Here is a 21,750-nt window from a genome sequence, read left to right on the forward strand (position 1 = left end):
TAGATGACCTTCCACACCACATCTTTTATATTTGCTTATATTCAGAATTTCAAAGAATATATTCATCATTGTCAAAAGTTATTTCTGAACCTATAAATGTTATAAACGTAGATTTGCCTTTCTTGAGTCTATCTCTCAAGAAAAGTTGTAGGATCAGCGTTGCCTCATGTGGTTCTACATTTCTTCGGACCCAAACTGATCTTTTTCAGGGTCGGCTTATACCAATTTTTCCATTCTTCTGTAAATAATTCGTGTCATTATTTTGCAGCAGTGACCTATTAAACTGGTGGTCTGGTAATATTCACACCTGTAAGCATTTGTTTTCATTGCAGTGTGGATTATTACGTTTTTCTTGAAGCTTTAGGCTATTTCGCAAGTTTGTATATCTGGCACACTAGGTGGAATTGTTTGTCCATAGTATTTTACCCCAAGGATCTCAACAGTTCTGGGTGCATGCTACCTGCCTCAGCTGCCTGATTTGGATTTGGCCACTTGCTTTTCAAGGGGATCGTTTGAAAAAATAAACGGGTAGCGATACATGTAAGCTAAGGTAACTCTTACTGTTTGAAAAATAATTGAACCAAATTTTGCACGTTTTGTCATTATGTTATTGGCTATAATCTGGATTTGTTTTTTTGTCAAGTAATTTAATAGGACATTGCTGGATACTTTTAGAACACAATCCAAAGACAGCTTGTGCTGATAGGTGTGAATATTACCGAACTTCAGTTGAACAAATCATGGTTACAAAATACTAACACGAATTGTTTACAGAAGAATGGAAGAAAACTGGGAGAAAGCGACCTTAGGGGAAGATTATTTTGGACTCCGAAGAAATGTAGGAACACGCGAGGCAATGTTGCCGCTATGACTTCTTTTAGAAGATGGCTGAAGATAGGCAAACCTACGTTTGTAGCATTTATAGACGTAGAGAAAGCTTTTGACAATGTTGACTAGAATACTCCCTTTGAAATTCTAAAGGTAGCAGGACTAGATTAAGGGTAGCGAAAGGCTATTTACAACTTGTACAGAAACCAGATGGCAGTTGTAGGAGTCGAGGGGTATGGAAAGTAAGCAGTGGTTGAGAAGGACGTGGATAGGGTTGTAGCCTACATCTGATTTATTCAATCCGTCCATTGAGCAAGCATTGAAGGAGATGAAGGAAAAATATGGATTAGGAATTAAAGTTCAGGGACAAGAAAACGATATACAGTTCTGTCAAGAAGAGAATAGAAGCTTTTGAATTGTGGTGTACTACATAAGAATGCTGAATATTAGATGTGTAGATCGTGTAACTAATGAGGAGATACTGAATAGAATTGGGGAGTCAAGAAGTTTATGGCACAAGTGTACTAAATTAAGGGATTGATTGACACATTCTGAGACATCAAAGGATCACGTATGTAGTATTGGAGGAAAGTGTTTGTGAATGTTTTTCTTAGTACTTAGCCAAACAAATGTGTGCACTAGTTTTATAATTTTAGTCCCACAACTCTCGCAACAATTTTTGAATTTTATGTGTACATAGCATTTTATATTTCAGAAAAAATAAATAAATTTTACAGTAACACACTTTGAAAAATTTTGTATCACATGGAGTTGTTTTTTAGAATGTGCGAAGACAATAGCAAATTTCACATTTTATCTGCGATGGTTCACCAGAAAATATTCCTCATACACTGAAAACTGAAAGCTGCGAGAAACGCAGAAATAAGATTTTACTAGCGTTTAAGCCAGAAAGAAGTACCTTAATATTGGCCATAACCATACATTTGGTGATTTTGGTCTTCATTTAGCGCTTTTCCCGTTGTATGATCCAATTTGGCAAATACTCTTTACTGACATTTCTGGACTAGTGATACGCATTTCTTCGATATTTTTCAATAGGTTTTCAGTGAAGCAACGTGCACCAGATCGTCGCCTCACAAGGGTCCTGATTCTCCCACTATTATCATCATTCAACACCAAACAAACATCATATGAAAAATTTTAACAACAGTAGACAAGCAAAACTTGTCTTTGGGCGTCTGTCTTAAAAGAGGTTATTAAAGTTCTCGTTCAAGTTTTGTGTTCCACCAAGTGTACATTTCTGTAACAGCTTATATAATTAATCGCATCATGAATGGGGATGGACTCACAGCCACAGTACTCTACTGGAAATAATAACATATCGCAAAAAGATACGTTTTGTAGACAAGGGGTCGTAACACTGCGCATTGGCTCTAACAGTATGGCTTTTACATCATTTGCAGCACTAATTAAAGTCCGAAAATTGGAGACATTATTTCCAACATGCTACGGAACTAAACGGTGGCAAAATAATTCCAACATTTTAGGCAATTTTTGCGTACAAGTCATGGGATACCTCCTAATATCGTATCGGACTTCCTTCTGTCCAAGCGTAGTGAAGCAGCTCCATTTGGCATGGACTAAACAAGTCGTTGAAAGTCCCCTGCAGAAATAATGAGTCATGCTGCCTCTATGGCCGTCCATAATTGTATAAGTGTTGCCGCTTTCTTGCCATAAGTGTTCGACGGGATTCATGTCCTGCGATCTGGGTGGCCGTATCATTCGCTCGAACTGTCCAGTGTGTTCTTCAAACCAATTGCGAACAGTTATGGCCCGGCGACATGGCGCATTGTCATCCATAAAATCACATCGTTGTTTGGGAACTTGAAGTCCACGAATGACTGCAAATGGTCTCCAAGTAGCCGAACATAACCATTTTCTGTCAATATCAATTTCAGTTGGACCAGAAGACTAAGTCGATTCAATGTAAATACAGCCCACGCTACTATGGAGCCACCGCCTCATTGCACAGTGCCTTGTTGACAGTTTGGGTCTGTGCCACACTGGAATCCTACTAGTAGCTCTTACCGTCTTAAATCGGGCCTCTTCTGACCAGGCCGCGGTTTTCCAATCGTCTAGGGTCCAGCCGATACGGTCACGAGCCCAGGAGATGCGCTGTAGGTGATGTCTTGTTAGCAAAGGCACTCGCGTCGGTCGTCAGCTGCCACTGCTCATTAACGCCGAATTTCGCCGCAGTGTGCTAACGGATACGTTCGTCGTACGTCGCACATTGATTTTTGCCGTTACTTCACACAGCATTGCTTGTCTGTTAGCACTGACAACAACGCAAACGCCGCTGCTCTCAGTCGTTAAGTGAAGTCCATCCGGGTGATCAGTCTTGACGCTGTGGACCTAGGAGTACTGAATTCACGAACGAATTCCGAAATGAAATGTCCCACGAGTCTAGTTCCAACTGCCACTTCGGGTGCAAAGTGTGTTAATTTCCGTCGTGCGCCCACGACCACGTCGGAATCATTTTCACATGAATCACCTGATTACAAATGACTGGTCCGCTAATGCACTGACCTTATATATCTTGTGTAAGCGACACTATCGCCATCTGTATTTGTGCATATCGCTTACCCATGACTTCTGTAACCTCAGTATACATCCCCCCTTATCCAAGGTCATTTGCCAACATCGCTGCTCCTCGTTTCCGCAGAGCTGGTAGAAGGTTTTTGTTGAAGCAGAGAGCTGTGGGAGATAATGCTCAAGGCCGCCAGATGAGTGTGAAGGCTGGGAGAACGGACGGGCGAGCCGTGAAAGCGGCGCTCCTACACCGCGCGCCAGCCAGGCCAGCCGCCTCGGCTGCAGCGTGCGCACGCATCTCTCGAATTACACGACGCACAAGTCACGAAGGTCCGTGCAGGGAGCGCGGTCGGGGTTGCGAACCTGCCAGTGGCGTGTGCAGGCGGTGTTCCATTGTTCGTTCAAGTTTCGTCTCATCTTTGACAGCTAGTCCGTTTTGTTGACTTGGTGGCCAAGGGCGCCCGTAAAATTTGTATGAGGAGCAGGGGGGGGGGGTTAGACTTGGGCGTATAGTGTATTTTTATTATTTTGGAAGGCGAATGACAATTTGCAAGTAGCCATAGAAATCATCAAATCCGATCATGTTAAAAACATGTGTAACACTAAACCTATTTCTTTTCCTTACGTTGTTGTTGTTGTTGTCTTCAGTCCTGAGACTGGTTTGATGCAGCTCTCCATGCTACTCTATCCTGTGCAAGCTGCTTCATCTCCCAGTACCTACTGCAACCTACATCCTTCTGAATCTGCTTAGTGTACTCATCTCTCGGTCTCCCTCTACGATTTTTACCCTCCACGCTGCCCTCCAATGCTAAATTTGTGATCCCTTGATGCCTCAAAACATGTCCTACCAACCGATCCCTTCTTCTAGTCAAGTTGTGCCACAAACTTCTCTTCTCCCCAATCCTATTCAATACCTCCTCATTAGTTACGTGATCTATCCACCTTATCTTCAGTATTCTTCTGTAGCACTACATTTCGAAAGCTTCTATTCTCTTCTTGTCCAAACTAGTTATCGTCCATGTTTCACTTCCATACATGGCTACACTCCAAACAAATACTTTCAGAAACGACTTCCTGATACATAAATCTATATTCGATGTTAACAAATTTCTCTTCTTCAGAAACACTTTCCTTGCCATTGCCAGTCTACATTTTATATCCTCTCTACTTCGACCATCATCAGTTATTTTACTTCCTAAATAGCAAAACTCCTTTACTACTTTAAGTGTCTCATTTCCTAATCTAATTCCCTCAGCATCACCCGATTTAATTTGACTACATTCCATTATCCTCGTTTTGCTTTTGTTAATGTTCATCTTATATCCTCCTTTCAAGACACTGTCCATTCCGTTCAACTGCTCTTCCAAGTCCTTTGCCGTCTCTGACAGAATTACAATGTCATCGGCGAACCTCAAAGTTTTTACTTCGTCTCCATGAATTTTAATACCTACTCCAAATTTTTCTTTTGTTTCCTTTACTGCTTGCTCAATATACAGATTGAATAACATCGGGGAGAGGCTACAACCCTGTCTCACTCCTTTCCCAACCACTGCTTCCCTTTCATGCCCCTCGACTCTTATTACTGCCATCTGGTTTCTGTACAAATTATAAATAGCCTTTCGCTCCCTGTATTTTACCCCTGCCACCTTTAGAATTTGAAAAAGAGTATTCCAGTCAACATTGTCAAAAGCTTTCTCTAAGTCTACAAATGCCAGAAACGTAGGTTTGCCTTTTCTTAATCTTTCTTCTAAGATAAGTCGTAAGGTCAGTATTGCCTCACGTGTTCCAACATTTCGACGGAATCCAAACTGATCCTCCCCGAGGTCTGCATCTACCAGTTTTTCCATTCGTCTGTAAAGAATTCGCGTTAGTATTTTGCAGCCGTGGCTTATTAAACTGATAGTTCGGTAATTTTCACATCTGTCAGCACCTGCTTTCTTTGGGATTGGAATTATTATATTCTTCTTGAAGTCTGAGGGTATTTCGCCTGTCTCATAAATCTTGCTCACCAGCTGGTAGAGTTTTGTCATGACTGGCTCTCCCAAGGCCGTCAGTAGTTCTAATGGAATGTTGTCTACTCCGGGGGCCTTGTTAAATACACCATATTGTTTGCTTTCCCTGAGTGCTAGAGGGAGGGGGCGATTCCTTCTGTTGCTCATACCGGCGCCCTTGTTGGTGGCTGTCTACGCTTCTTTCATCGTAAATTCAAATCTAGTGTGAAGAAACGCACGCTCGTCGCTTGTTCATCGGTCGCAGTTCACAGCCATTGTTGCATCGGTACTAAAAAATAGGGCTCACTTGCTACACAACAAAACGAACTGGGTATGGCGGTAGCTCCATTGTGCTTACAACAACAACAACAAAAAATTAGTGAAGAGGTTCGAGGGCGAGGAGGGAAGGTACATTCCGGTATTGTTACAAGTGTAGAGCTGTCGCACGCTGTACGCCAATGCCTTGCGTAACAATCCCAACAAATCGTGGGCTCTGCTTTTGTTTGACAATATCGTTCGCACACTTTGACAATATTTATTCGCAGGGTAATTTGTACGCATAAGCGTTTCATATAATTATTCCATTTGCCGTTTTAACACTCGCAATACAAAGGGGGGGGGGGGGAGGGGGTACTTTATGCCCACCTTCTGTGGTCATAACAAAATAGCTAGTCAGCTATAATTTTGAAAAAAAAAAATGTTATTTGTTTTTATGAATTTAACCAGATTTCATATATGTTTTAAATTTGTCTCATAAACTTAAAGCAAAGCCTCAGTAGCCGATGTCACTTTCCCCAATGAATATCACATTCAGTATTTCGACTTTGAGGACCTTACTTACATATCAATATCTCTTTAAAATGTATGTTGAGAGTTAAATTCTACAATAGAGAACGAAATTTTCATTTTTAAAAGTTTTTCTGTGGTGGTCATGAAGTTATTGAACATGCATTGATATAAGTAACAGTGTGCTAAACGGTATTTTCAGGCTCTGGACCATACTCATACATCAGTACGTCTTTAGACAGTATGTTGTTAAGACAATTCAAGAACAGTTAACGAATTTTTCTTTTTCTAAAGAATTTCTTGCAGGTGGGCGTAAACTACCCCACGTAGCCTTCTTGATAATGCACGATATGGAAAATGCCTTGATATTGCCTGGGTTAATTCTGACGTAAAGTTATTTCGTAAAAAAATTGATACGACTTATCTGTTTTGAAATACTTCTTATTGTAGATGACGATTCGTTTATTCTGACTCTTTCTAAAACGAACTCTTGAAGTTTCCTTATTATCCTTGAAGTGAAGTTCTTGTGACAAAAACTATGGAGCTTTCATTGCAACACTAATTTCAGAAACTAATGCCTAATAACACATTTGTCGGTATCGTCACTGACTCAGTCACCTTTAACGGTTCATTTCAGCGCTCACCCCTTTCTCCCCCATGTTTATTTACAGTGCAAAATAGTAATTTACCTATGTTTAATGACAATTTGTATTGCTATTACAACAGTTTAATTATACGTTCTCTAAAAGAAGTTTGTTTTTTTCTCGAAGAATGTTAAGATCTCCCTGCCCTGTTGTTTGCTTATCCATTTTTCCAATCACAACTTAATTGGCAGGGCATGTAAAACAGATGTTGCCGTGAAATGTGATTTCTTTTTAGCAGTCGACGCTGTGACAACTCTATGTAATGGCTGATTCCATCCAGCTTTCTCAATCGATCATGGTCGTTGCTGTCTCCATATTATGTAGCTTGGCACTGCAACCTCCACGCACCATAGGTGCATGCACATGTTATTATATTGAGCCCAATTATATTTTTGTCTAGGGTGATATTGGTGGGCAGGATATTGTTCCACCAGGTCCAATCCAAGTCGACTCATTCCTACTGAGATAACAAGACAATTTCACGATGATAATGTGGTGACACGCCATCTGGTTGTAAAATAAATTCTCTGCCCATATTCTGTTGTAATTGAGGCATTAGATAATGTTTAACCATGTCCAGATATGATATGTCAGTTACAGTTGACTCCGCAAAAAAGAAAGAACCGTAAATCTGGCCGACCTTGACCCAGCGTCCTATGTGATACACAGCCCAGTATCGGTGGAACGATTGTACCAATTAATAACAGTTTGTTTGAAGTGGTGGCGTGCTATATCCTGAGTTCTTTCTGAAATGTAGTAGCGGATTTGGATTCAAGATGTCATAAACAGCACCGCACACGCTCTGCACCATTATACGACTCCATGATGATTGTTACTGGAAACGTCGGGAAGTAACAGTGTTAGGCTGGAATAAAAATTGAACATATAATGCATTCAGTGCTGTGTCAGACATTTGTGTAAGATATTTATTCTTTTCACAATAAAGGTTGCTTTTGTATAACTAACTTATAAACACGCTGTATAGTAAGAAATTGAAACAAAACATAGCATCGCAGCAAGTGTACTTTGTAACTGGGCTCTTCGTAGTTTGATGTCCAAATTGGGGACCGATTCGAGGTAAGACGGTGTGACGTTGAAGCCAGCTGGGCTGCCCTGATAGGGTCGTAGATGACCGTCCTGGGGGACGTGTTGGACCGTTTGATTTGGAGCCCCACAGACGCAGCTAGGGCTGGTTAGCTTTTCCCAAATGTGGAGATTGTGTGCGCATACGAGGATGGTTTTATAAGTCTGGTAAATTTCCATGAAAGAATGGAACGTTTTTGTTGCACCTTCATGGTTGGTAAGCGTGATTACTCTAAGGGTCGTACAGAGAATTTTCAACAATATAACAGCGTACAGTTCAGTGTTGACAGCCTTCTGAATTGTGTCGTCTGCGATTGAAAATGGGTAAAACAGAGTTCCCTGCTGTTATTAAACATTTTAATTTGAAGGGTTGGGCAGCCGCACATATCAAAACAGACTAGGATGAAGTTCACGCAGACTCTTCACTATCATTGAAGCCAATATACTTCTTGATTAAGGAATTTAAACGTGGTCGGGCAGACACCGGAAACGATACGCGCTGCAGCATTCCAGGAAGGTCATCTCAAAGGAACCACTGACAGAATCCGTGATATGATAATGCAAGAACGCCGAATAAACATTCATGAGACTGCTGCGACTGTAAGCATCTCAACTGAGCAAGTGCATAATAGCCTGCACCGAGAATTGGATACGAAGAAGCTGTATGCGACGTGGGTGCTGTTATTCCTCCAAGTCGTCCAAAACCGCACTTGGGACAACATTTCAGCACAATCTCTGGTGATGTTTAATCGCAATCCGCAAGACCTTTGGCGCCGATTTGTAACTCGATGAAAACTGGATCCATCATTACACGCCAGAGTCCGAACACAGTCAAACAATTGGCAAAGCCTGGTAAAAGTGCACCGAAGAAGGCAAAGATCATTTTGTCAGCTGGTAAAGTGATTGCCCCTGTTTATTGAGATTCCCAAGGAATTTTTCTCATATGTTACATGGAAAAGCCAGAAGCATAACTAGACTCTATTATGCTTCATTGCTGGATCGTTTGAGACTTGCATTGTCTAAAAAAAAAAAAAAGACCAAGGTTGTCAAGAGAAAAGTGCTCTTTCACCAGGTTAATGCATCAACCCACAAATCAGTGATAACAATGGCGATAGTGCTTGAATTGGAGTTAGAACTGGTACCTTATCCACTTTATTCACCAGACTTAGCCCCAAATGACTTCTACCTGTTCCCGAACTTGAAACTTTGGCTCGCTGAGAAGAACTTTTCATCAAATGAGGAAGTGACAGTTGCAGTCAACGAGTATTCTGCAGACTGTGACAGAACCTACTTTTTCGATAGGATGAAAAAGCTGGAGAATCGTTGGAGCAAGCGTGCAGACGTGTTCAAATTATTAGACTGAAGACATTTTTTCCAAAACTGTACGTTTATTACACATTTACATCCACATACAGATTAAATTTGTACATTCAATACTTTGTATGCATGCCTTTGTTCTTAATCAACCTTTGTATCCTTTTTGGTCCTTTTTGGCGTAGTATTATTAACTTTTCACATGACATTTTAATATCATTGTCATGGTACCAGATTTCCTTCAGTTTCCCCGTGAGATCTTGTTTGGTGGTTACTGTAAATTTCCTTATTCTCTGTTTCACAATAGCCCATAAATTTTCAGTTGGGTTCATACAGGGCTATTCTCTGGCCAGAGCAACACTTTCAGTTGCTTTTCTTCCAAGCACTTGGAAACACTTTTGGCTTTGTGGCAAGGTACCCTATCATGCATAAAAATGGCATATTTATTTGTAAACCACTCATTTATTTGGGGGCAAAAGTTCCTTTTCATGGATTTCTGTATATTGTACTTGCCTCATTGCCCCTTCACGATGTGTAATCTGCCAGTGCCTTTCTCGGACGTCACATTCCAGACCATAACGGAAGTTGGATGCTTCACAAATTGCTGCACACACTCAGTTTTGAACTGTTCTCCGGGTCTGCGACGAACGTACTGGCTGCTTTCTTCCATCGCAGTGAATACAGATTCATCACTGAAGCATACCTGAAACATGAGTACAAAATTGAAAGTTAGGAAAGCTGGCAATCGTAGCATGAGATCTCAGCAGTCCTAAAATTCAAATGTGCGTTTCTTCAGTATCAATAAAACATCACAATTTCAAGCCAGAACTAACTTTAGAGATCAGACCAACTCAAATTTACAATGTCATTGCACGTTCCTTAGCCCAGTTCTCTCTTGTCCACTCCTGAAGTTGTTTAGCCCACTGCAATCTTTTGGTTTTCGTGACAGGTGTGATTTTCTATTTTTTTCTTGGGCAGTATCCCTTTAAACCGCATTTAGACAGCCTCCTCCTCACTGTCACAGGTGAAACTTCAGCACCCAAGCTTTTCAGCTGATGCCTCATGTCTGTAGAAGTAAGTTTAAGGTTCATTGTTGCCATGTTTGTAAGTCTTATCATTATTCTACGGCTAATTTTTCTTTTACGTCCACGTTTTCCTTTCTTGTTTGGCTCGTATTCACCACCTTTCTGCACTGAACTTTTGATTCTGCTGACAGTTTTCTCCGACACTCTCATTCTGTCAGCAATTTCTTGCTGTGTATAACGATTTTCACCAAGAAGTGCTACCACAGCAGAAACTTTCCGAGGTGGAGCATCTTTTGTCTTCCCCGTAACCTCACTTTCTTTGGAAAATCCACGATTTATTCCTATAGCTGAAAAGATGCAATTTCACAAGCTTTATAATGCCTTGTTAATGTAGCAAGAAGATGATAGAATAAATAACAAGCTGCAGTACACAACAGAAACATAAAACATTACTGTAAACACAGTTTTAAAGCATGTGCCCAGACAACTAACACTAACACGATTAGAAGAGAAAATGAAAAATGGTACGAACTGTGAAAAATTCAGTGACCTGCGAGTTGCTTGAAAGGGAAATATCGTGGCATCTATCAAACTATTGAAACAAATCAGTAATTACACTTTTCTCTCCTATTTTAACGCTAGAAAACTTAAGAGCATAAAAAATAATCGTTTAGTTTAATAATTTGAGCAAGTCTCGAAGGAGACTATGTCGAGAAGTGAGATTAATTGTTTACGACTTATCAAACCACCCTCGTATTGCATGCGCCGTACGGAGTCTGTCTACGCTTTTCCCATATCTGTATTTGAAGTACAAAGCTGATAGGTTTTTCAAATTTATTGTTATCGTCACGGCTCTCAGGGGAGGCACCACCGCTCGAGCTGTCGTGCCGTTTGATATCCCTGCTGAAGTTTGTTGCTACCAGCTGCTGGGCCAACTCGGGACGTTTATACAGAGGAGTGGAATTATTTCGAAAATTTTGGTTATTCGTGGACAGAAAGTGGAGAAACCAAGTTACATCACTGGCCCTTAAAATTCCTACACCAAGAAGAAACGCAGATGATAAACGGATATTCATTGGACAAATATATTATACTAGAACTGACATGTGATTACATTTTCACGCAATTTGGGTGCATAGATCCTGAGAAATCAGTACCCACAACAACCACCTCTGGCTGTAAGAACGGTCTAGATACGACTGGGCATTGAGTCAAACAGAGCTTGGATGGCGTGTACAGGTACAGCTGCCCATGCAGCTTCAACACGATACCACAGTTCATCAAGTGTAGTGACTGGCGTATTGTGACGAGCCAGTTTCTCAGCCACCGTTGACCAGACGTTTTCAATTGGTGAGAGATCTGGAGAATGTGCTGGCCAGGGCAGCAGTCGAACATTTTCTGTGTCCAGAAAGGACCTGCAACAAGCGGTCGCGCATTATCCTGCTGAAATGTGGGGTTTCGCAGGTATCGAATGAAGGGTAGAGCCACGGGTCGTAACACATCTGAAATGTAACGTCCACTGTTCAAAGTGCCGTCACTGCGAACAAGAGGTGGCCGAGACGTGTAACCAGTGGCACCCCATATTATCACGCCGGGTGATACGCCAGCATGGCGATGACGAATACACGCTTCCAATGTGCGTTCACCGCGATGTCGCCAAACACGGATGCGACCATCATGATGCTGTAAACAGAACCTGGATTCATCCGAAAAAATGACGTTTTGCCATTCGTGCACCCAGGTTCATCGTCGAGTACACCATCGGAGGCGCTTCTGTCTGTGATGCAACGTCAAGGGTAACCACAGCCATGGTCTCCGAGCTGATAGTCCATGTTGCTTCAAACGTCATCGAACTGTTCGTGGAGATCGTTGTTGTCTTGCTAACGTCCCCATCTGTTGAGTCAGGGATCGAGACGTGGCTCCACGATCCGTTACAACCATGCGGATAAGATGCCTGTCAACTCGACTCTTGGGATCCAGCACGGCGTTCCGTATTACCGCCCTGTGCCCACCGATTCCATATTCTCCTAACAGTCATTGGATTTCGACTAAAGCGAGCGGCAGTGTCGCTATACGATAAACCGTAATCGCGATAGGGTACAATCCGACCTTTATGAAAGTCGGAAACGTGATGGTACGCATTTCTCCCCCTTGCACGAGGCATCACAACAACGTTTCACCAGGCAACGCCGGTCAACTGCTGTTTGTGTATGAGAAATCGGTTGGAAACTTTCCTCGTGTCAGCACGTTGTGTGAATGCTCTGAAAAGCTCATCATTTGCATATCACAGCATCTTCATCCTGTCGGTTAAATTTCGCGTCTGTAGCACGTCATCTTCGTGGTGTAGCAATTTTAATGGCCTGTAGTGTATTTTGGGAACACTGTAACAGACGATAGGAAGGAATGCAAAACGCGACATTGACTAGGGATTGAACTTAGGACGGCGAGCAATGGGTTGGGTGTGTGCCGTAGGAACACCGATACCTGAGCGCGGCGCCGTCCGTGACGACGAGCAAGCAGCAGCCGACGGTGTATAACGGCAGCCGGCTGTCTGCGGAGCACGCCGCCTTCCTGCACCAGAGCCGCCAGCAGCAGCAGGCGCCGCCGACCGGCCACAACCTGCCGCCCATCGCCGCCCTGTCGGGCTACCGCGGCGCCGGCGCGGCCGTGGGCGCGGCCTCGCAGCAGCAGCAGCACGCTTCCTCCGCAAGGATGACTTCGGGGTCGCAGAAGACGTCGCAACGCAGCCAGCAGCAGCAGCAACAGCAACAGCAGCAGGCGGAGTACGCGGCGCAGCAGAGCCGCTACCTGCAGTACCGCGCCGCCGCCAGCAAGTACCTGCCCGCCGCGGGGGCGGCCACCACGCTGCCCGCGCACACCCCGCAGCAACAGCAGCAGCAGCAGCAGCAGCCGCAGCCCTACATCAACTACCCCACGCCGCCCTCGTCCGGCTCGAGCCTCACTTCCCAGCAGCAGTCGCAGACTCAGCAGCCGGTCGCGCAGTCCCAGCACCACCCACACCTCCACCAGCAGCAGCAGCAGCAGCAGCAGCAACAGCAGCAGTTGCTTCAACACCACCACCAGCAGCTCATGCAGCAGCAGCAACAGCAGATACAGCAGCAGCACCTCCAGCAGCAACAGCAACAGCAGCAGCAGCACTACGCATACCTCGCCCAGCACCAGGCGGCTGCCCACCATCAGCAACAACACCACCAGGCGTCCCAGGAGCACCTCAAGGCCGTCGAACAGCAGCAGAGCAAAGCTCGCCAATATTCACAGGTTGGTCAGCAGCTTTATCATCTTTCTCTTCAGTCCCTAGCTGTAGCAAAAGCCATCGACACTCAGGGCGTGCGCGCAGATGAAATGGCTTGGTTCAAATGGCTCTGAGCACTATGGGATTTAACACCTGAAGTCATCAGTCCCCTAGAACTTAGAACTACTTAAACCTGACTAACATAAGGACATCACACACATCCATGCCCGAGGCAGGATTCGAACCTGCGACCGTAGCGGTCGCGCGGTTCCATACTGAAGCGCCTAGAACCGCTCGGTCACCACGGCCGGCGCAGATGAAATATCCAGTGTAAGTTGTCCCCGTTATTTGTCTCGCAGACCGTACATTTTGTTCACGAAAATGGACGCGCGTGGAATTCCTATGTTAACCGATTTAAAACGCTCATTTACTTTCTGGACCATATGCTAATCAAGTTGTTCTGTCTGTGGTGTACATAAATAAATAAAAACATCAATTTCCGTGAACATGTAATAATACAAAAATAAAGATAAATTTCCAGTCAGTAAGGACATCAACTTATAGAAGTTCACCAAATCGAACAAACTCACTCCTGACAGAGAGCACACTTATATTTACATAACGTCAAATATTACAAAAATTGTTACTTTTCTCAAGACCTTTCAGAAAACGCTAAGGTAAAAAAAAAGTATACAAAAGGACGCTACACTTCTACCGCTCCGCTCTCGCTTTCGTAACAAGCACGCCGAGCGAGGTGGCGCAGTGGTTAGCACACTGGACTCGCATTCGGGAGGACGACGGTTCAATCCCGTCTCCAACCATCCTGATTTAGGTTTTCCGTGATTTCCCTAAATCATTTCAGGCAAATGCCGGGATGGTTCCTTTGAAAGGGCACGGCCGATTTCCTTCCCAATCCTTCCCTAACCCGACTTTGCGCTCCGTCTCTAATAACCTCGTTGTCGACGGGACGTTAAACACTAACCACCACCACCACCACCACCACCACCACCACCACCACCGCAACAAGCCGCCTCAACAAATTACGCAATGCTGACCGTGTATTTTATGTTACAGTCTCCTAAAGGTTTGAACCGCAGTAATGCTATTAATTGACATTTAATTATAACAAATAGTAACAGGACCGACACGTTTTAATGAATCTTCAATGGGTCGTTGCCTAAAACTGCCTACTCCTATAACACACGAGTTATAACGCAAAAGTCGGCCGTTGTGGCCGAGCGGTTCCAGGCGCTTCCGTCTGGAACCGCGCGACCGCTGCGATCGCACGTTCCTCGGCCATGGATGTGTGTGATGTCCTTAGGTTAGTTAGGTTTAAGTATTTTAAGTTCTAGGGGATGACCCCAGATGTTAAGTCCCATAGTGCTGTCATATAACCCAAAAATAACTAAATACGAAAATTAGTTAACCACCAGTACGACGTTTTCCGTGGTTATATTACAAGTCGCACCAATAACGATTCGTTCTCGAGACATTCAATGTGCTAGTGTTTGGAAACAGCATGCATTCGGGGTGTACCGTATAACGTAAAACCCATAGAATATGGGCTTCTACTGGACGCGACAAATACAGTATGTTGTCTTGCCTTCTGCATGTGATTTAGGGGACATTCTTGCTTCCTATTGGTCCTACTTTATGTGGTACGTTGCCGAAATATTTTAGAACTTGTTTTGTGCTTCAGCGATATAGGGGAAAAGATACATGGCTACTCACAGTAAACATGACAAAAAGACTTTTACATTTAGCTTTCGGCCAAAGCCTTCTTCAGAAAAGGAAATAAACACACACACACACACACACACACACACACACACACACACAAAAGCACTACTCTTCTCAAGTCCGTTCTTTCTCTTCGTTATTGTGTTTGTTTACCGTCCGGTTTGCTTGCAAGGGAAGTGTAATATTCTTTTCGTTATGCCTGTCTACAAATCGACGTGTCATCGTTAAGGTACGTAGCAGTCTTATCCTTTTCATTATATTGTTGATATTCCAGTCTGGAGTTTCAATTATTTTATTTTGTGTTTCACGTGACGAAATGGCTCCTAGCGTGAAATAGCAGAAATTGACGTCACAAAAATCGTAGAGCGACAAATTTTAATTTTTTAAAATGTATTAAGTTTTTCTTTCCAAGAAACGGTTTTAAACTTACCGTATCTGGAAAACGAAGCCACTGAAATACGTTTGTCCATTTATTGATAAAGTAACTCACTCAGCCACACATCTCCCCAGAGTTGTGTATTGCATCCTATTTACTAGGTGCCAGCTCTGGAAAACGTTATTTTTTGTAATTTTATCAGTGTTTGTTTCTGAACAAGTATGAAGTTTGAAATCACTTACGCTCATACGAAATTCCGAGATTTGCATATGATTGATTTCTCCAGCATCTCTCAGCGCACAATAAAATCTGTTCTTAAGTTTCGTCTTTTCTTTTTTTTCTCCCGGATTAGGTGGGATTTTTGCACCCGAAAAGATTTCCTACTCGAGAATTGGGAGGCGCAGTGCTCTGCATAGCGAAGATTTCCAAAAATGTCATGCTACCATTGTGTATCCCGCTAACTGCCGGGTGCCAGCTTCTTCTAATCTGACTGTAGAGCAAATCCGAGCGAACGGTTCTCGTTGTGCAACACTCGTTTTTCACCCGGCTCATCTTCACTGAAGCGGTGACATAGCCCTCGAGCACGCGGCTGCGACATTAGGCGACGCACTATTGGCGCTGGTCACGTAATGTGATCTGGGGTATCAGTCATCTTCAGTAACTTCCGTCAAGCTGTGAGAAGTTTATTCGCCTTTTCTGTCGCACACCCCACCCAATTGAAGAGCTCGCGGATGGGCCATGCCCCTTATGCACTCCAATCGGCACTCTCAGACCGTCCCTAAAAGTCAGCCCATCCTTACACGAAGAATTTCGAAAACAAAAGCTAACCTGGGCTTCATAACGAGCTGTAAGTCTACGCCGGTCACAAAAAAGACCTAGAACGTTTATATAAATGCAAGTTCATTTTGAAAGTACAATACGTTAAGGGGTACTTGAAAATGTTGAAATCTCTCTCGTGAGCACGACGAGACATAACTAACTGAATTACACCTAGGCACCTTAAATCTTCATAGAAATACACGCTGATTTTGAATGTTCAGTACGAAAGAAAGGAAAAAAAGGATGAAATTGTTTTCTTTCTGATACTTAACATATCATCTCTGACACTAACCTTTTCTAATTCAGGATAAATTTTATTTACTAATTCTGGTTACGTCAGAAGAAATTTATCTTAACAATTCTTAATAATTGTAAATAACTCCTGACACTGATAAGTACGTCCATATCTGGACATTATTTCATATGCGAATTTCTGGTATTTTCGTACCATGGTAATTATATATTTATAAAACTCAGGCAGACAGATGATTTTAATACGTTACAAAACAATTCCTCAATAGGATGCATACAGCACTTCGATAAAAGTTCATCTTTTTACTTTCGAGTTACATTACTAGTAACGAGTTCATATCGTCTGATAATGAATTTCTAAGGGGGAGCGTATGGAATTATCTATGACTTTGGTGATGTGCGTTTTCATTCCTGCCCATGACAACACCGCACAGAGAATCTAACAGACAAAGTTGCCGGGCAGGTTGATCACATGCAGGAAATTCTGTCTGAGATGTGAGACTAGCCAACTGACTTTCCAGGTGTTGTTTTGTACTTCCAGACGTTCCAGTTGGTCGGCCGGTGTGGCCGTGCGGTTCTAGGCGCTTCAGTCTGGAACCGCTTGACCACTATGGTCGCAGGTTCGAATCCTGTCTCAGGCATGGATGTGTGTGATGTCCTTAGGTTAGTTAGATTTAAGTAGTTCAAAGTTCTAGGGGACTGATGACCACAGATGTTAAGTCCCATAGAGCTCAGAGCCATTTGAGCCATTTGAATCGTTCCAGTTGGAATGAGGTAGGGTCTCATTTTGTGGGAAGAAAAACTACTACTACTACTTCTACTACTTTTTCTTCTTCTTCTTCTTCTACTCAGTCTGAACTTGGGGGGCGATAACCAGTTTTTCACCGAGTCTAGGTACATGGGGCCTACCGTAGCACCCATACAGAGAAAAATGGGTTGAACCCACGTTATTAATAATCGACAAAAATGTGTGTCCTTATACTAAACAGTAACTCGACAGAGAAAAATCTCACCAAGATCGAATCCGAGACCTTTCGGTCTTTAGTCGTACCCTGTACCAACGAGCCACTGATCCATAGATTACACACCATGCAAACACAGATTCGTGACAAACATACAGAAGACGATTTCATGGTTATAAACATAAGCAGAACTTTTGGTAACACGAACGTGTGTCATGCTTATGTGTCATTAATACAGGAAGAGCTAACCATTTTATGAATAAATGTGATAAATGCTCTGAGTGAGTACTTGGCACCTCCCACTCCCACGTACGCAGGAACTCCTGCGCGGGTTCACCGACTGGCAACGTGCTTCAGTACGATGATGGGATGCAATGCCAGAAGGAAACATTGTTGTGCGCTCCGACCATGTGCCACTCCAGTCATGTTCCACGCACATTGTTCGTGTTCCCTGAACATACTGTTAGGGCGCTCGTACTGGCCTTCCGTGCTTTCAGACTGCACACACGGCAACGGGATCTTAACACCGCCGTCGCCGCTGACTGCACTACTTCAGCTGTCCAAACAATGTATTTATATTGTGTATACGCAGGACGTTTAGTAGGAAGGGAAGAACTTGTCGGTAGTGACGAAACAATTAACTTACTCCAGAATAAAGCGACCCAGGTGGCAGATGAAATGGTTTGATTCTTTACTTGAAACAGCGTTCGCGCAAACAAGCACTCGTAACTGACGCTTCCGCGCGAGTGATATTCAGCTGATTTAAACGCAGAAATTTTTAAATTCAGATAAATATGAGAGTGCGAAATTAATAGCAGCTGATGTATAACATTGTTGCTTATTAAGATATGTATACAACTTCAGCCGCTGACAATTATAGTATTAATAATAATAATGTGCTTAACTTTTCTGAAAAGGAGGAGGAATTGTTTTGTGTTTAAGCACAGTTTATGGCAAGAACGAAATAGTGTTTAAGAATCTCCGTTTCACATTTTTGTATAAGTGGGAGTTTCCGTGCTTTTTTATTTTTTCGGACAAATGTACAAAGTCCTTAATACATGTATTAATTAACGAATTAACTTCTGGGCTGAAAATCAGGCATTGTAACGTTGCACCCACACAACAACGTACTCTTGCTATACACTTCTTTCTTAAAAGTTCGCCTGTAGACACGCTTAGTTGATTTTGTCGCTTTCTCAGACAACGGATCTGGTCTGTGATGCCTTGCTTCTTTTGCGTCTAATTTTTCCTGGTAATTTTCTTTTCTGTTAGCACGGGTTCAACAGGATTCATGTTACCTCTAAACATAATCTGCCGTTTGCCGAAATTATTAAATTCCAGTAGTGCTATCTACCAACAAGGCCACTTGATTATAATACAAATGAAGCACTGAGAGCCAGAAAGGCCAAAAGCACATCGTCTTCGACCCCCAATATAGAAGAGCATATCAGAAAAACCAGTGAGACAGCTTTCTGTGAATGTTAAGGCCCACGTACAATGTGGACCTGCTGTACAGATAAACCTGACACGCCATAAGATCTACAGATGTCAGAGACATGAATAAATGCTACAGTCTCACAATCGACGATGACGGCCTTTGTGGTCCTCAGCACCACAAATGGATTGCTGCATCATAAAATACAAATCTTAATGTAATGTGTGTCATAAAATCCAAAACTTAATGTACTGTCTCACATTGAGAATCCCACAAAATAGATTTTTCTATTAATGAAACTATAATATACACTGATGTCCAACCTAAATTTACTATGTAGAGAGTAAATTGGTATATCTGTGGAGTGTGCTGCTGCCTAGCGGGATTTATGGCAAGCGAATGTGAGTTAATCTGCTGCAATGTTCTGTCACCTGGTGTCATTGACGTAAAATTGTAGTTGAGTGGGAAGGACCAGCAGTACACGACACGAATTGTGCACATTGTTTATAAAATCCGTATGTATTTCGTCCGTAAAGCAACTACGTCACACCAGTTGCGCGTGTGCTGAAGCTCCTTAAAACTTAAACAAGTGAAGATGTGTCCGCGACGCTGACACCGAGTTTCACCGAGTCCAGAGGAACAATGTAGCATAGCGCTGTGGATTTAGTACCGTGTATTTCAGATTACCGGGTCTACATTACGTTTAACAGCATTCAATAAATAAATAAATAAATAAACCAATAAATCCGTAAGGTGCCAAAAGTTTGGGTGTGCACGTGCTCTTGTGTTCTTACACAACAAAAATGATCAAATGTGTGTGAAATCTTATGGGACTTAACTGCTTAGGTCATCAGTCCCTAAGCTTACACACTACTTAACCTAAATTATCCTAAGGACAAACACACACACCCATGCCCGAGGGAGGACTCGAACCTCCGCCGGGACCACCCGTGTTACACAACAGCTACTGGATTTAAATTAGTGTTCAGCAGAGAAACCAGCGAAAGAACCCGTTACTGCCCTACTCACTCTTTCAGGAAAGAAATCATAGCTGCTTTTAGCATCCTCCCCTAACTCTTAAATGATATCGATAGGTTTATGATTCAGACTTTGTGGAGAATATTTCCGCGACTGAGCTATCAACTTTCACCTGTCGCTCGAGAACGTGTGCTGGCAGTCCATGCGGATGCGCACGAGACAGTTTCCTTTGACCACATCTTTCGACTCCGTCACAGCGGTCATCTCGTGACGCGACCATATTAAAGATGGACACCTTAAAACTATAGTGTATCATACACGCCCGGATCTTGTGGTCGTGCGGTAGCGTTCTCGCTTCCCGCGCCCGGGTTCCCGGGTTCGATTCCCGGCGGGGTCAGGGATTTTCTCTGCCTCGTGATGCCTGGGTGTTGTGTGTTGTCCTTAGGTTAGTTAGGTTTAAGTAGTTCTAAGTTCTAGGGGACTGATGACCATAGATGTTAAGTCCCATAGTGCTCAGAGCCATTTGGATCATTTTTTTTTTCCTTGTATCATACACATTGGGGAAACACCCGACATCACACGTTTGCGCATCGTTTGGCCCTTACTAACACAGTGGTGAACCTCACCATGACTCTACTCTGTCGTAATGAGTTGTCCCGCTATGCTTTGATGAACGTAGTGAGTGGAGAAGAGTTTTGAGTTTCTTTGTGCATTCTAAGGCAATGCGTTTCATGCAAACGGGTAAGTAAAGAATAAAGGACGCAGGAGCGACAGCAATAGAAAGTAAATTGAGGTGGGGTGTAGACGTCCTTGGCGGCTGCGTGGTGCTTATGCAACAGCGTGCTCGGCACTCTCTCTGACGGGCGCCGACCCGCCGCCCTTGTTCTGAGACGGTTTCATCAATATGAGCGTCCCCTTCTCCTCAGAGTTCTGGCTTCGGCGGGCGCGCTTCATAGACAATTTTGTCTAGATCACTGGTTCCCAACCTGCAGTAATTACCCTCCGGAGGTAAAATATAATTTTCTGAGGGGTAAAAAAGAAAAGAGTTGTACTATGTTTCGATCACGAAACTATTTTTTTAAAAGGTTATTACTGTCATCAGTGTTTTGTAAGACCCTGCAACGCTCTGGCTCTGCGCCAGCGTTCAGTGCCAGTGATCACTTGCCCAGTTCAGTCGTAGTTGCCAGTGTCGTAGCGTTCACACTGTCATGCATGGGTCGTCGGCTGTGGAGGCCCGTCGTTAGGAGTGTTCGGTGCGCTGAATGTTCAGAGCACTTCTACTCAGCCTAGCATTAAAGTCTGATGTTAGTTCCGCCACAGTTCGCCGCCTCTCCACTTTTGCCCAGCCTGCGACATCCGACATCTATACGTGTTTTGACCTTCGTTTCGCCACATGTTGAAGATACTCGCCGCAGTACTCATCGAACAAATGGTTCAAATGGCTGTGAGCACTATGAGACTTAACTTCTGAGATCATCAGTCCCTTAGTACTTAGAACTACTTAAACCTAACTAACCTAAGGACATCACACACAACCATGCCGAGGCAGGATTCGAACCTGCGACCGTAGCGGTCGCGCGGTTCCAGACTGTAGCGCCTAGAACCGCTTAGCCACCACGGCCGCCACTCGTCGAACACCCAACAAGTCGTGCAGTTTCCGAAATGCTCGTGCGGAGCCTCCGGGCTATCACAATATGTCCTCGGTCAAACTCAA

General features: G+C 43.4%; 1 protein-coding gene across 2 annotated transcripts in view; it reads left to right on the forward strand.

Moving 5' to 3' along the window:
• Positions 1-21,750, forward strand: part of LOC126336785 (uncharacterized) — a 1,589,831-nt gene that overhangs the window by 1,530,001 nt on the left and 38,080 nt on the right. For both annotated transcript variants that reach the window (XM_050000805.1, XM_050000803.1), the window contains one exon: positions 12,694-13,500. In XM_050000805.1, coding sequence (XP_049856762.1) covers positions 12,694-13,500 — 807 coding nt within the window. The remainder of the gene's footprint in view (positions 1-12,693; positions 13,501-21,750) is intronic.

This window comes from Schistocerca gregaria, chromosome 2, assembly GCF_023897955.1.
Source record: "Schistocerca gregaria isolate iqSchGreg1 chromosome 2, iqSchGreg1.2, whole genome shotgun sequence".
NCBI classification, from domain to species: Eukaryota; Metazoa; Arthropoda; class Insecta; order Orthoptera; family Acrididae; genus Schistocerca; species Schistocerca gregaria.